The sequence below is a fragment of the Chrysemys picta genome, chromosome 10 (genome assembly GCF_011386835.1).
Source record: "Chrysemys picta bellii isolate R12L10 chromosome 10, ASM1138683v2, whole genome shotgun sequence".
NCBI lineage: Eukaryota > Metazoa > Chordata > Testudines > Emydidae > Chrysemys > Chrysemys picta.
In genome coordinates, this window is record NC_088800.1 from 51,117,713 (window position 1) to 51,133,970 (window position 16,258).

Consider the following 16,258-nt stretch of genomic DNA (forward strand, 5'->3'; position numbering starts at 1 on the left):
TTTGTTATCCTGTGATTGACTGAGCCACCAACGTGATACAGCCTTGAAAGAGGCAAATGCAATCCTGGGATGTGTCAAGCAAGGTATTTCCAATACAGATAGGGAAGTATTAATGCAATTGTGCAAGGCACTAGTAAGATCTCATCTGCAACTGTGTAGAACTCTGGTCATGCATCTGACGAAGTGGGCATTCACCCACGAAAGCTTATGCTCCAATACATCTGTTAGTCTTAAAGGTGCCACAGGACCCTCTCTTGCTTTTTACAGATCCAGACTAACACGGCTACCCCTCTGATACTCTGGTCAACATGTTAATGAAAGATTAATTCAAACTGGAACAGGTGCAGAGGAGAGCTACTAGCATGAGAGGGGAATGGAGAGCCTGTCTTACAAGAGGACACTAAGAGTTTGACTTGTTTAGCCTAGCAAAACAAAAGCTGAGAGGGAATATGATTACTGTCTATAAATACCTCACAGGGAAAACACCAGGGAGGGGAAAGAGCTATTTAAGCTAAAACAGGATTTCTTAACCTGTGGGTCATGACGAAAAATCAGGTTGCCAGAATGTGTCAAAGGGTCATGTGGGAGGCCCCAGGGGAAAAGGGGATCAGGTCCTGCCCACCAGGGGGTGAGAGGCGCTCTTGGGGGTTGCAGAGCCTGGGCTGCATTCACTCCTCCAGCCTTGAAAGAGGCAAATGCGATCCTGGGAGGGGAGGCTCTCAGCTGCAGTGTAGACATGCCCTCAGAAACCCCATTGCCTCCACCTGACTACTGGCGAGGAGAAACCCCGCCTACAACTTTTATTTGAACAAATCATTCCATAAACCAATCTATTATTTTCCAAAGCAGAGAGGAGAGTGGCTGGCAACATTTATATTCATCACGTGCCTTCCAGTTTGGTTCCTTCGATTTCTTAACTGCAGCCTTTTGGTTTTCTTTTATATCCAGTTCTGTAATCCAGGGGGGCAGATAATACAGGAAAGGGCATAATATCATTATACTTCAGAACCCTGGTGAGCAAATTCAGCTCCCTTGCTTTCTCTAGAACCAGTCAGGTGGCAGCATGCTCCCTCATCAGTAAGCATCCCTGCATCAGAGGAGAGGAACTGGGATTTCCAAAACATGCACTAGCTCTACTAAGGGAGAACAGGTCTCAGGGACAATGAGCCATCCCCAAAAGCAAATGCTCTCCCTCTGATCTACCCATCTTGCTTATATTTTTATATGCTCATACATCTTCTCCCTATGGAATGATCCGTTTTAAAAAACAAAAATCATTAAAATGGTTATTAGTCTAAATAAGAGGCAAATCAGAAAAGAAAGATGACTTTCGGAGAGGAATCGGCAATAAGAGTGTGTTGGGGCTCTAGAGGATAAGAATGATATTCAAGCATAAAAACCTACAGGAGGTGAGAATAAAGTTAAAGGAAGTGGAGAAGTGCCCAGCCATCTCCCTGAAGCCTTGTATTACCCAATTGTCTCTACAGGTAGAGTTCACATTCCATGGCAAAACCAGCTGCACTGGGCAGCACAATATGGGGAGAAGGTGACCAGCCCTCTGTGGAGAAAACCAGACAGAAGCAGAATTGCTCTTGACAGCTGGGGAAGTCCCCTGAGCCAAGATAGTAAGAGCTGCTGCCCTGGCAGCGTGTTCTCAGGCCACAAAAGCCATGACAGGGTGGGACTGGCCAGCCAGCATGTGTAGCAGCCCAAGTCATTTATCAAACATAAAAATCCACCAACACGTGGTAGCCAAATGTCTCAGCCAGGAGGGGGAGGGAGGGAGATGGAGTGGTCAGCTGAGCGGGCTTCTGTGCTCACCCAGACAAAGCATGAGCCAGTGAGCTGTAGGCACATCCCCCCACTTGTACTCCCCAGAGCCAAAAGCTGAATTCTGTTCCCATGGCTCACAAGACAGGAAGTAACAATAGTTGTGATCAAACTAGTCAAGGAATAGGGTCTCTGCCTGAAAGTCGAGCTGGACCACTTCAGGAGTCATGCCCAATGTTGGGGAGAGAGGAGGCAGAGACTAGCATAGAGTGAGGGCAGGGGTGCTGCAGAGACACTCACTGCTGAGAGTAGGGGAGTATGTGCCAGGGCTGCCCTGTCAACTCTGGAGTGAGAGAGGCAGTTCGCCGAGCTATGTGGACATCTCCAACCGGAGAGTTGCTGATTCTCCTCACTGCCTGTGTCGGGGGCCAGAAATAGAAATCCTGCTGCAAAGCTGAGAGCTCGTTCCTCCCTCTTGCATTACAGGAATTTGTCTTTTCACTCTTTTCACTCATTACTGTTCAGGTTAGGAGAGTGCAGCAGCACCCTCTTGTGTTCACAGCTGTGTCCTCATACCAACACCAATATCAGGAACAAGGGCCACAGCTGGGGTACACACAAACACACACCCTCCCTCCCCCACACCATCCCGGTTTTCCCTCCTCCTCTCGATTCCCCCTCTGTGATTCAGCACTCCTCTGCCATTCCATCTGCCCCCATCTCCTGCTACATCTCACTCGCATTCAGCGAGCTGTGCACACTGAGCAGGGCTGTGCCACAACATCTGCTGCACAGCTCTGTCCACCCTCACAGCCGCTGATCCCACCTCCAGCAACAGAGGGAGAAAATGAGGGGTGGTATTTGAGTTGGCCCCCCCGACCTCCACCGACTACAGTATTAGAAATAAGCCATCAGCAGGAGGGAGGTGCACTTAAGATTTGCCATCTCTGGATAAAAGCGGTTAGCTGAAATATCCACGTCGCCAGCACCTAAAAGGGTTATAGATCTCTGGTGATGCTTCGGGACCTTTCTACAGGATGGCTACAGAATATCTATTCCATAGACACTCACACACCATGTTCATGAGCCTAGTACAAAAACCTGAATGGAAGAGAATCCTCTGCTAAGAGTTCCCGTCAACTCCAGGCTTCTACCCCTGGAAGGTGTTCCTTCCTTTTGTCCACATGTCATAGAATCATAGAATCATAGAATATCAGGGTTGGAAGGGACCTCAAGAGGTCATCTAGTCCAACCCCCTGCTCAAAGCAGGACCAATTCCCAACTAAATCATCCCAGCCAGGGCTTTATCAAGCCGGGCCTTACAAACCTCCAAGGAAGGAGACTCCACCACCTCCCTAGGTAACGCATTCCAGTGCTTCACCACCCTCCTAGTGAAATAGTGTTTCTTAATATCCAACATGGACCTCCCCCACTGCAACTTGAGACCATTGCTCCTTGTTCTGTCATCTGCCACCACTGAGAACAGCCGAGCTCCATCCTCTTTGGAACCCCCCTTCAGGTAGTTGAAGGCTGCTATCAAATCCCCCCTCATTCTTCTCTTCTGGAGACTAAACAATCCCAGTTCCCTCAGCCTCTCCTCATAAGTCATATGCTTCAGACCCCTAATCGTTTTTGTTGCCCTCCGCTGGACTCTTTCCAGTTTTTCCACATCCTTCTTGTAGTGTGGGGCCCAAAACTGGACACAGTACTCCAGATGAGGCCTCACCAATGTTGAATAAAGGGGAACGATCACGTTCCTCGATCTGACTCATATCCAGCTTCTCGTCCACTGTGACCCCTAGGTCCTTTTCTGCAGAACTGCTACCTAACCATTCGGTCTCTAGTCTGTAGCAGTGCATGGGATTCTTCCGTCCTAAGTGCAGGACTCTGCACTTGTCCTTGTTGAACCTCATCAGGTTTTTTTTGGCCCAATCCTCTAATTTGTCTAGGTCCCTCTGTATCCGATCCCTATCCTCTAGTGTATCTACCACGCCTCCTAGTTTAGTGTCATCTGCAAACTTGCTGAGAGTGCAGTCCACACCATCCTCCAGATCATTAATAAAGATATTAAACAAAACCGGCCCCAGGACCGACCCTTGGAGCACTCCGCTTGATACCGGCTGCCAACTAGACATGGAGCCATTCATCACTACCCATTGAGCCCGACGATCTAGCCAGCTTTCTATCCACCTTACAGTCCACTCATCCAGCCCATGCTTCTTTAACTTGGCGGCAAGAATACTGTGGGAGACCGTATCAAAAGCTTTGCTAAAGTCAAGGAATAACACATCCACTGCTTTCCCCTCATCCACAGACCCAGTTATCTCATCATAGAAGGCAATTAGGTTAGTCAGTCATTCCCCTTGGTGAATCCATGCTGACTGTTCCTGATCACTTTCCTCTCCTCTAAGTGTTTCATAATTGATTCCTTGAGGACCTGCTCCATGATTTTTCCAGGGACTGAGGTGAGGCTGACTGGCCTGTAGTTCCCCGGATGCTCCTTCTTCCCTTTTTTAAAGATGGGCTCAACATTAGCCTTTTTCCAGTCATCTGGGACCTCCCCCGATCGCCATGAGTTTTCAAAAATAATGGCTAATGGCTCTGCAATCTCATCCGCCAACTCCTTTAGCACCCTCGGATTCAGCACATCCAGCCCCATGGACTTGTGCACATCCAGTTTTTCTAAATAGTCCCGAACCACTTCTTTCTCCACAGAGGGCTGGTCACCTTCTCCCCATATTGTGCTGCCCAGTCGGCCTTTCTTCTCCAGCCCACTAGATGCTGTGCATAGGAAGGAGAGCCTGGCTCATGCCCACACTGAATAGGTGATCCCTTGACTGACCACCATTGCCATCAATACCTAGCCCAGCACTGGAGAGGATGTAATTAGGTAGAAGAATATGCTTGGTAGTAACAGAGACAGCAGGCCGCGCAGTGAATGTACTTTCATTCTTGTCTTCAAGTTCTGGTCAGGAATTCTCTGAATACTTGCCCTTTGGAAAGAGCCTCATTGTTTCATTAAACTCTTCCTCTGGGCTGAACCAAAGTGTGCCCCACTCCCTCAAGAACATGACTACAATATCTCCCTCCCCCTTCGGACGGGGCTTGCACCCACCCAGGAAACCAACCCTCCCAGGCAGTGACTCTGGGGAGATGCTGAGGCACTACAACAACAAGTGCCTAGCATGGGCCTGATTCCTCCATCGCAGGACACAAGGCATTCCCAGTGATTTCCATGGAGCTATTCATCCTGAAGCAGAACAGGGCTCTACATATAAGGGGGTGATGAGGGGACAGAGGGAGATTGAGTCCCTGTGAGAAGCCACCTAGTCAGCTTTTAAAATCCAAGTGTCACCCCCAAACAGAAATGAAGCCAGACTGCAGAATGATAAGACTCTTGAGGTGTGACTCTACCATTGCACTTTGCTGGATAAAACCTGGAAAATCTACTCATGCATACATATAAGTTTTTCTCCATCATCTAAATACAGAGGGATGCCCCCTTCGTTCACTTGGCAGAGGCCTGCCTTTCTGGGGTGGAGTGACTCCAGTTGGTCCAGGGCTGTCTGCGAGTCCAGAGCCACGTATAATTAAAGACCAATGTGCTGGACTGTAGTACCTCCTGGCTAGATTGACTACACTTATTCCCCTGGATGAATATTTAAAGGATGCACATACACAGAGACATGCTAGCAAGAGAATCATCACAATGGCTTTTGCCATGGGATTATCACGGTTCCAAACTGTGCTCTAACTAGGACAGTTCTTAGGGGACTCAAACAGCACAGGAGGCTGAATATTTGAAAGTCAGGAGCAGCTCGTGACTGCAAATCCAGAGAGATTACAGAAACAGCTCATTTGGCTGGTGGACAGCAAACACACATTGCTGATCTCCGTGAACAAGACAGGAATTGAAGCACAACAATCCATCTGTTGAAAGGCTCCCCACCCCAGCCCATCTGCAGCTCTCCTGATGACCAGGGATGAGACAAAGGCAATATTAGCACATCTCAGCTTTGCCAACACAGACAAACCAGTTTTATATATTTAAAAGGAAAATTAGATCATTCAAGGGGCTGAAATTTGTACTCTGAGGCTCCCCTACTCACCTTCACTATGAGGTCACATGACCAGACATGGCCCAGAACAATGAGGACCAACATTCATATTTGGATTGTAAGCCAAAAATGGACGGCTACCACCTCTCCCTTTGGACTCAGTAATCTTAGACCTTATCAGACTCAATCACTAACCATCATGAGCATGTGACATGATTACGAAAGCCTGTATGTTTTTTAAAACCATGTGTATTTTTAATTACATACACATGCTTTATGTGAACATATGTACATGCTTATTACACAAATAAAGCCAGATATGTGGAGGTGACATCTGTATGATAAATGAACTTATGTTCCTATGACTGCCTCAACTGGTTTCTACACCAGTCGATTGCTCCAGGGACATATTCTAGCATTCCAGGATGGGCAAGATTCAGTCATAAGCTACTGACAGCTTTTATTGACAGGAAAGGACATACTTTAAATTCAATATTTCATGTTTCCACAAAGCTAGCAAAAGGAGCTTTGTACAATTAGAAAGCGGAGTTTCCCAGGATTCCCAATTCCCCCTAGAACCCTGCACTTGCTTCCAGCCCTGGAGGAGCCTGAGATAATAGACTTTAAAGTTGTGACAGGGAGGGAGCAGGAAGCCAAGGGCTCGAAATGGGGGCCCATGAACCTGGACAGCACAAGATTCAGGTCCCAAGGGGGAACCAGGTCCCGGACATGCGAGTAATGGCACTCCGGAACTTTCAGGAACCGTGCCATCAACGGATGGGCAAAGACCGATCTGCCTTAGAACAGAGGGTGGAATGCCGAAATGGCCGCCAGGTGTACCTTGACCAAAGATTGCGACAGGCCTTGGAGCTTAAGATGCAGCAAATAGTCCAGGATGCCTTGCAGTGGGGCCTCTTCTGCATGAATGTGATGATCCAAGGCCCAACACATGAACCACTTCCACTTTGCCATGTAAGTGGCCTTGGTGGAGGGTTTCCTGCTACCCAGCAGAACCTGCTGGACACCTGTGGAACACTGCCGTTTGTCCCCCCTCAGCCACACAGTAGCCAGGCTGTCAAATGTATCTGAACCTGGTGGCACTGCAGCAGATTGCCGTGGATCTGGACAGCACATCCAGTCAAAGAGGCAGCTGTAGCGGGGTGGCTGCCGAAAGACTCAGCAGCATGTCGAACCATTGTTGATGAGGCCATGCTGGGGCTATGAGGATGATTGTTGCTTTGTCTTGCTTTACCTTGAGCAGGACCCTATGGATTAACGGCACCAGCGAGATGGCATACATCAGTGCTCCCGACCATGAAATCAGGGAGGCATCCGACAGCAAGCCCTTGTCCCTGGCCTGTGAGAACACAACATGTGGCACTTTCTGTTCTGCCGGGATGCAAACAGGTCCACCTGGGGAGTTCTCTACCTGCGGAAGATCAGGCTGACCAGCTCCGGATGGAGCGACCATTCGTGGCGAGACGAGAAGGTCCTGCTGAGGCGATCTGCCAGGATGTTCTTGGTTCTGGGCAGGTGGGTGGCTACCAGATGAACGGCATGCCACACACAAAAGTCCCAGAGGCCCAGGACTTCCTGACAAAGGGCTGAAGACCTGGTGCTGACCTGCCTGTTGATGTAATACATTGCAGTGGTATTGTCTGTGAGGACTTGCACTACCTTATGTTTCAGGTGGGGCAAAAAGACCTGGCAGGCCAGGCGAACTGCTTTGAGCTTGCTGATGTTAATATGAAGGATGAGATCATTGCGGAGCCAGCAGCCCTGGGTGTTGAGCTCACCCAGATGGGCTCCCCAGCCCAGATCCGACACGTCTGAGACCAAGGTCTGCGATGGAGATGGGATCACGAAGGGGACTCCCTGCAGCACCGACCTGGGATCCCGCCACCAATCCAGAGACAGGAGGATGTGGTTCGGTACAGTGACCACTCGGTCCGAGGGGTGCCTGCTGGGGGTGTAGACCGAGGCTAGCCACACTTGCAGAGGCCACAGATGAAGATGGGCATAGTGCACACGGCCATGTAGCCCATCAGTAGGAGGCACATGTGGGCCATGGTGAGCAGGTGGCTCTTTATGTGTGAGATTAAGCTCGACATGGCTTTAAAACATGCTTCCGCAAGGAAGGCCCTGGCCCGCGTGGAGTCAAGGACCACTCCGATGAACCCTATGCATTGGACTTGCATGAATGTGGAATTTTCTTTGTTTATTAACAGGCCCAGGTCGCTACAGGTGGACCGCACCAGATCTAGGCTCCTGCGCACCTGCCCCAGAGACCTGCCCTTGATAAGCCAGTCATTGAGATTCATGAAGATCTGGACTCCCTGATGTCTCAGGTAAGCTGCTACCAGCACCACGCATTTGTGAAAACCCTGGGGGCTGAAGACTCATAGTGGCGAGCCAAAGACCTGGGCCAATGCAGAGACCAAGAACATGGTGGCCTCAGGCTCTGTCTTGGCTCTGGAGACCGGTGGCGCTCACTTGTCTTGTGCGAGGCCTTGCCAATGGGCTTGCCCTCTTGGGGAGCTATAGCAGGATCCACAGCCCTGCATGGTGCCATCTGCAGCGGGGGCGCTCTCTGCTCTCCCGGTGCCAGGAGCTGGGGAGAGTGTCGACTGTGCCGTCGGACTGGGCCCTTTACTGCTCCCCAAGGTCAGTAGGTGGGTCCTTTCAGGAGGAGGAACTCCCCGGGGCCGAGCCCTTCTGCAGGTCCAGAGTTGGCATAAGGCCCGAACAGGGTCCTTTGCCTGGAGCCCCCTGGTCGGGCTTTCTCTGTGCCATCTTCTTAGGTTTCTCCTTCGGCACCAGCAACAGGAATCGGTGCCGGGAGGAACCTGGTGCCGGAGGTGTGCTCCACACTGAAGTAGAAGCACTAGGTGCTGCATCGGGCCGCTCCAGTTCCGAAGCTTGGTGCAGGGCAGTCTGCATCAGGAGGGCCCTGAGACATATGTCGTGCTCCCTCTGAGTCAAAGACGAAAGATTTTACAGATGCGACAGCGCTCCTTTATGTGGGATTCCACGAGACAGCTTAGAAAACTATCGTGTGGGTCACTAACATGCATAGGCCTGTTACGTGGAGCACAGCTTAAAACCTGAGTACCAGGGCATGCCCCACCTGGGGCAACATCCGCTGGGACACTATCTAACAAACACTTAACAGCTACAGTACTTAACAACTAACAGACAAGGGTTGTTTACAGCTAGAAATACAAGGCTGAGATAGAAGAAAAACCGCTGGCCAATTGCAAAGCAAGGGACAAAGGCGCTCCGACTGACCACCACGGGCGGTAAGAAGGAACTGAGAGAGTGTAGGTCTGGCAGCGCCTGATATACTGCGACATGAACACAGCACCCCAGAAAGCACCACAGCCCACCATACGGATACCGCTAAGGCAAAAGTCTCTGACATCTGCGCACGTGGGCGCGCACACACCTAGAATGGAATCAATGTGAGCAAGCAATCAAAGAAGAACAACTTTATCTACAGACAGCCAATTCCACCTGTCAGAGTCTGACTATATGTGCCTGGAAACTCACTCACCACAACTATTGTATCTTCCAACAGAAAGCAGAACCTACGTTCAGAAATGTACTCCCAAGAGCACACAGAGATCCAATACTCTCATGTGTTCTCATTTGGCATGAAGCACTAGGACAAGCCTCTGTAGGATGAAGCCCTGCTTCTGTTATCTCCCCCATGTAACATTCACCTGAAAGGAACGAACTGGTTTATATCATGTCAGAGGGAAGCTGCATAACAACTTGCTATTGCTCTCAGCAATCTGACCGAGAACTCACCATGTGTCAGCAGGGGAAGAGAGAGAATACTGAAGGAATGAAGGCCCTAACTCACCCTTCCACAAGGTCCGTACTTCCCTGCTCCTCAGGGTCTGGATTCACAGAAACTGGAACCAGGTTCTTGCAGACAGAAATATCATGGGCCATGACGCAGATCCAAGCTTCACCATAGCTAGACACACTTCACCACTGCAAAGGAAAGAGAAGGAAACCGCCCCCATTAGCAAGAAAAAGTCAGCATGTGCTGGTCTTCAGCATGTGGCCAAGATACTAGCAGCATCAAGAACTTCCAATTGATACACCCTTACATGTCTCTTCTTGAAATGCCAATGTAGCACTCAGACCTTAACTACTGGGGACCTGAATGGGCAGAACCCATGCAACAAAACAGGAAGAAACAGGACCAAGAATATTGGGAATATTTATCCAAACCTACCACCCCACAATAAATGCTCCCTTCTCTATTTCCACATAAAGCAAGGAGCAGCCCATGCTCTGATGCTTAGCAGCTTCAAGTTTGCATACATGGGTACGCTACTGTAAAGCTATATACAATCCTTCACACTAGGTGTTTGCTTGGTACCAGAGGAGAATATGCAGAGATAGCACTGGATACAACTCAGACAGAGACAAACACCTACAAGATCTTTATCAAGCATTCGTAAAACTACAATACCCACCTGGGGAAGTGAGGAAACAGATTGACAGAGCAAGACGGGTACCCAGAAATCACCTACTACAGGACAGGCCCAACAAGGACAATAACAGAACACCACTGGCCATCACATACAGCCCCCAGCTAAAACCTCTCCAGCGCATTATCCACGACCTACAACCTATCCTGGAAAATGATCCCTCACTCTCACAGACCTTGGGAGGCAGGCCAGTCCTTGCTTACAGACAACCCCCCAACCTGAAGCAAATACTCACCAGCAACTATACAACACACCACAGAAACACCAACCCAGGAACCTATCCCTGTAGCAAACCTCGTTGCCTACTCTGTCCCCATATCTACTCTGGCAACAGCATCAGAGGACCCAACCACATCAGCCACACCATCAGGGGCTCATTCACCTGCACATCCACTAATGTCATATATGCCATCATGTGCCAGCAATGCCCCTCTGCCATGTACATTGGCCAAACCGGACAGTCCCTCCGCAAAAGGATAAATGGACACAAATCGGATATCAGGAATGGTAACATACACAAGCCAGTAAGTGAACACTTCAATCTCCCTGGTCATTCTATCACAGATTTAAAAGTCACTGTCATTGAACAAAAAAACTTCAGAAACAGACTTCAAAGAGAAACAGCAGAACTAAAATTCATTTGCAAATTCAACACCATTAATCTGGGCTTGAATAGGGATTGGGAGTGGCTGGCTCACTACAGAAGCAGCTTTTCCTCTCCTGGAATTGACACCTCCTCATCTATTATTGGGAGTGGACTACATCCACCCTGATTGAATTGGCCTTGTCAACACTGGTTCGCCACTTGTGAAGTAACTCCCTGCTCTCCATGTGTCTGTATATAATGCCTGCATCTGTAGCTTTCACTCTATGCATCCGAAGAAGTGAGGTTTTTACTCACGAAAGCTTATGCCCAAATAAATCTGTTAGTCTTTAAGGTGCCACCAGACTCTTTGTTGTTTTTCACTGGATACAAGACATTTATAGATGAGTGTCAATCACCCTCATAAACTAATGTATTACAGTAAATTAACTGTGTGTAGGACAGTAAAATTGGAAAGACATCTACATGTACATTCAGATTCCTTTCCGTCTTGCCTCTGGTGGACCTCATTTGTTCTTTAAACTGACTGTAGATTTTTATCAGTATGTAAATGTTAATTTCACCATACACACAAACTGATGAAAAAATATTTCCACCAATAATTGCTTAAAAATAAACATCCATGTTATCAGTCAAAATAAAAAAAATAAAAACTGAATTCTGCCAAGCCTACTCATTGCACAGGTATTCATGTGTAAACTGACAGAATGCTAGCACATTAGACATGAAACAAAGGGGAAACCTGAATCCCAAAAGCTACAGTACTGCCACTTGAACAATAGGAGAAAGGAAAACATCTTATCTGTTAATTTATTCCCCTCCTCCCTATTCCCTGAAGTAACATCTCTCTCATATCCCTGGCCACACTCCCATGCCACTCCAACAAAACAGAATTCACTCAGGACAGATTATGGCCTAGCTGAACACTTGTGCAAAAATCAAACATAACATACACACATTATGAAACCCAGAATCTTCTATTGAAAATTCTTAAAAAACAATAATTGTTTTTTAGTCAAATAGATGTCTGCAACAGGGATATAATGTTTGCATCTGAAGAAGTGAGGTTTTTTTACCCACGAAAGCTTATGCCCAAATAAATCTGTTAGTCTTTAAGGTGCCACCAGACTCCTTGTCGTTTTTGCAACAGGGATATAATTCTCTATTGGAATAATTTTGTAGAATTGAAAAGAAGTTATAGAAAGAATGGATTTTTTAAAAAAATTCTATAAGAGAAGAACCAGCCATTAGCAGAACTCTTTTTATTACAAATAAGGGCCAGTATCTTTTTACTCTTCTGTGCCTAATCCTGGGCACACTTTAACTTCAGTAGCAACCCCATGTAGAGAGGCAGAACTTGGTTCTATGAGTTTACTTATTGTTACACACTTTGGGGAAGAACTCATTCGGCGATAACTGGACTGAGTGAGATGTTCTACCCCGTATCCAAAGCAGACTTATGAACTGCCTCTAACCCACACAGAGAAAGACAATCCATTAAGAGTGAACTGATAAATTGGTTACCCTATTGGGAAAAGAAATTAACAGAATAGAAATCTCTTTCACAGCTATATCTGCCAATCTGTCACTAATGGACAGCAATCAGGGTATGAACTGTGGGAAATAGTAATAAAGACGGTAAGACCACCACTAGGGAGTCAGGAGAGCATGAAGTCAGGAGAGAAATGTGACCTATGCCTCCAGCAGAAGTAACTGCTTCTCAAAGAAGAAACAAGGAACAAGCTCTTCAAGGAATGTAACCAGGCAGTACCATGATGGGCCCTCAGTTTGATATGCCCTACTCCTGAAAGATGCTGAATCTGGAGAGACTCTATGTGTTTCACACATGCACTGAAGATCTTGCAAATCCCCTCCATCAAAATTGATTTTTTTTTTGGTCTTTTATGCTCTGCCTCACTTTATGAGGCATGTGCATCAGGCGCTGCTTTGCCTGTGAAGGAATATCCTTCTCTGATAGCTCAGGGATTTCTATCCTTTGGAAAGGACAAAGGAGATTGTATACTGGCTCCAAAGACTGGAAGTATCTGCAGTATTACACCGGGAGGAGAATTTCCACTCTGCAAGGCCAAATGGAAGGTAGGAATCTCTGAGGCCTCTACACCAAACATTTATTTTCTAAGATTTCCCACCAGCACTTGCAAAAGTGAGAGCGCTACACAAAGCACAAGCGTTTTAGCCATTGTGTCATCTAACCCTGCACACTGTGCATGTTAGATGATATGTTGGTTAAAAATTCCAGTGGCTATCATTTCTACACTACTGCTCCAACCGGTGCTATCCCTGCTGGAGTCACACCAGTGGTGACTCAGGGAGTTCTAGGACAAAAAGGCTAGCATAGACAAAATCTTTGCTCCATATGGGATAATAGCTGTAACTACAGGCAACCATCATTACCACAAGATCAAGGCAGTATTTCATAGAATTGCTTTTTCTGCCATATCATAATATTGTTCTCTTTATCTTCACGGCTTTCTTCTCCAAGTGCTTCACCTTCAGCTGTCTGCTTCCACATCAAAGCACGCACAATGTCATTCCACTGCCTGTTTCTGTTGTCTCTTACCAAACTGTAGCTCTCTAAGGCCTCGTCTACACTAGGAGGTTATATCAAATTTAGCAGCGTTAAATCGAATTAACCCTGCACCCGTTCACACAACGAAGCTATTTAGTTCGACATAAAGGTCTCTTTAAATCGATTTCTGTACTCCTCCCCGACAAGGGGAGTAGCGCTAAATTCGACATGGCCATGTCGAATTATGGTAGGTGTGGATGGAATTCAATGCTAATAGCTCCGGGAGCTATCCCACAGTGCACCACTCTGTTGACGCTCTGGACAGCAGTCCGAGCTCGGATGCTCTGACCAGCCACACAGGAAAAGCCCCGGGAAAATTTGAATTCCTTTTCCTGTCTGGCCAGTTTGAATCTCATTTCCTGTTTGGCCATCGTGGCGAGGTCAGCAGCACTGGCAACGATGCAGGGCTCTCCAGCAGAGGTGACCATGCAATCGCAGAATAGAAAGAGGGGGCTCAGCATGGACTGATCTGATCGCTGTGTGGGGCGATGAGTCCGTGCTTTCGGAGCTGCGATCCAAAAAACCTGAATGCGAAGATCTACGAGAAGATCTCCAAAGCCATGACGGAGAGAGGATACAGCAGGGATGCAATGCAGTGCTGTGTGAAAATCAAGGACCTGAGACAAGGCTACCAGAAGACCAAAGCGGCAAACGGACGCTCCGGATCCCAGTCCCAGACATGCCGTTTCTACGAGGCACTGCATTCCATTCTAGGTGCGGCCGCCACCACTACCCCGCCACTGACCGTGGACTCTGACGATGGGGTATTGTCGACGGCCGCTTCCTCAGAGATGTTTGCGGATGGGGAAGCTGAGGAAGGAGATGAGGAGGACGAGGCAGTTGACAGCGCATACAACGCTGATTTCCCCGACAGCCAGGATCTCTTCATCACCCTCACGGAGATCCCTTACCAACCCTCCCAAGGCATTAACCCTGACCCTGAATCAGGGGAAGGATCAGTCGGTAAGTGTTTTAAACATGTAAACATTTATTTTGATCAGAACAGAAATGGAATATTAACAATGGGTTTTTCATGATTACTTTGCCCTAGGCGTTTTACTTTTTAGTCCTTGCCAGTGCAGCTACTGGAAAATTCTGTCAATATGTCCAGGGATAGAGCAGAAATCCTCCTTGGACATCTCCACAAAGCTCTCCTGGAGGTAATTATAATAATAATTTATAATTTATGGAGATATCCCATCTCCTAGAACTGGAAGGGACCTTGAAAGGTCATCGAGTCCAGCCCCCTGCCTTCACTAGCAGGACCAAGTACTGATTTTGCCCCAGATCCCCAAGTGGCCCCCTCAAGGATTGAACTCACAACCCTGGGTTTAGCAGGCCAATGCTCAAACCACTGAGCTATCAAGCCTTTGCATTAGGTTCCTGGGGAGAGCGGTCTTATTGCGTCCTCCATGGTAGGAAACTTTTCCGCACCAGTCTAGCAGCAAGTACTCCGGGATCAGTGCCTCGCACAGCATGGCCGCATACGGCCCTGGTTTTTGCTGGCATTCACGCAGCAGGCAGTCTTTCTCTGTGTCCGAAATCCTCATCAGAGTGATATCGCTCATGGTGACCTGCTTTAAATTAGGGGCATGTTAGTATTGGGACTGTTTGCCTGTTCCTTTACATAACTGTAACCGGCGGTTTACAGCCACGCGGTGGAGGCAGGACAGGGGCAGCATACAGGGATCTTTCCCGGGGACAGCCGCGAGGGGGGTGGGACAGGGGCAGAGTTCATGCTGGCTGGATTGCCGGCAGCAGGAACTGGCCAACGCTAGGGGCATTGCTTTGAACATGAAAGGAGGGCACTGCTATAAATTAAGCTTTCAGCAGCCAAAAATCTACGGCTTACCATGTCCGCCTGCTACCCGAATTCCACTGTCCTGCCCCGCTTGTGTGATCTGTACTCGAAGACCCCAAGCAGTGAATGGGAAGGCCGAAAATTCAACCTTGTCCTGAGTGCGCATGTGATAGGTGCTGTGCATGGTCTTATTCACAGAGAAAGACTATGTTCATTGTTCACAAAAATGTATCTTTGTGAGGAATTCACTCCCTTTTTCCCATCCCACAGCTGCGAGTGTCTCCCGATCTACCCCGGCATCCCCCTCCCAGAGGCTGGCGCACATTAGGCGCCAAAAGAGAAGGACATGGGACGAGATGTTCGCCGAACTTATGGGCTGCTCCTGAGCCGCAGCGGCACAGCAGACCCAGTGGAGGGAGAACATGTCGCAATACCAGCGATCACACAGCGAATGGGAGGACAGGTGGCGGCAGGAAGACCAGCAGGCGACTCAAACGCTGCTTGGACTAATGAGGGAGCAAACGGACATGCTCCGGCGCCTTGTAGATGTTCTGCAGGACCGGAGGCAGGAGGACAGAGCCCCGCTGCATTCTATCTCTAACCGCCCTCCCCCGCCACAAAGTCCCATCCCCCCATCACCCAAAGTCCCAAGAAGGAGGGGCGGCAGGGGCCGTGAAAACAGTCACTCCACCCCTGCAGACTGCTCAAGTACCAGACGGCTCTCATTCCCAAAGTTTTGATAAGTCCTTTCCTTCACTCCAAAAGCACCTCACCCAAGCCCCCGTCCCAGTGTCATCCCCTAACTGTGTAGTTGTTAATAAAAAATACGTTTCTGTTAATTACTGTTTCCGTCAGGTTCTTTTAGAGGAGAGTGTGTTTGAAGGGGGGAAAAGGGGGCTGGTAATTGGAGAGGACAGTCACCTTTACCAG

The 16,258-nt window shown here is 48.4% G+C and overlaps 1 protein-coding gene across 19 annotated transcripts in view; it reads right to left on the reverse strand.

Moving 5' to 3' along the window:
• LOC101934605 (ankyrin repeat and fibronectin type-III domain-containing protein 1-like) overlaps positions 1–16,258 on the reverse strand; it is a 615,848-nt gene that overhangs the window by 489,183 nt on the left and 110,407 nt on the right. For 10 of the 19 annotated variants that reach the window (XM_065558681.1, XM_065558677.1, XM_005293137.5 and 7 more), the window contains one exon: positions 9,694–9,827. The exons of 7 other annotated variants lie outside the window; for them this stretch is intronic. In XM_065558681.1, coding sequence (XP_065414753.1) covers positions 9,694–9,785 — 92 coding nt within the window. In that variant the 5' untranslated portion in view covers positions 9,786–9,827. Of the gene's footprint in view, positions 1–9,693; positions 9,828–16,258 lie in introns of those variants that run through there. 2 more of the 19 variants (XM_065558678.1, XM_065558674.1) reach the window with 1 other exon arrangement.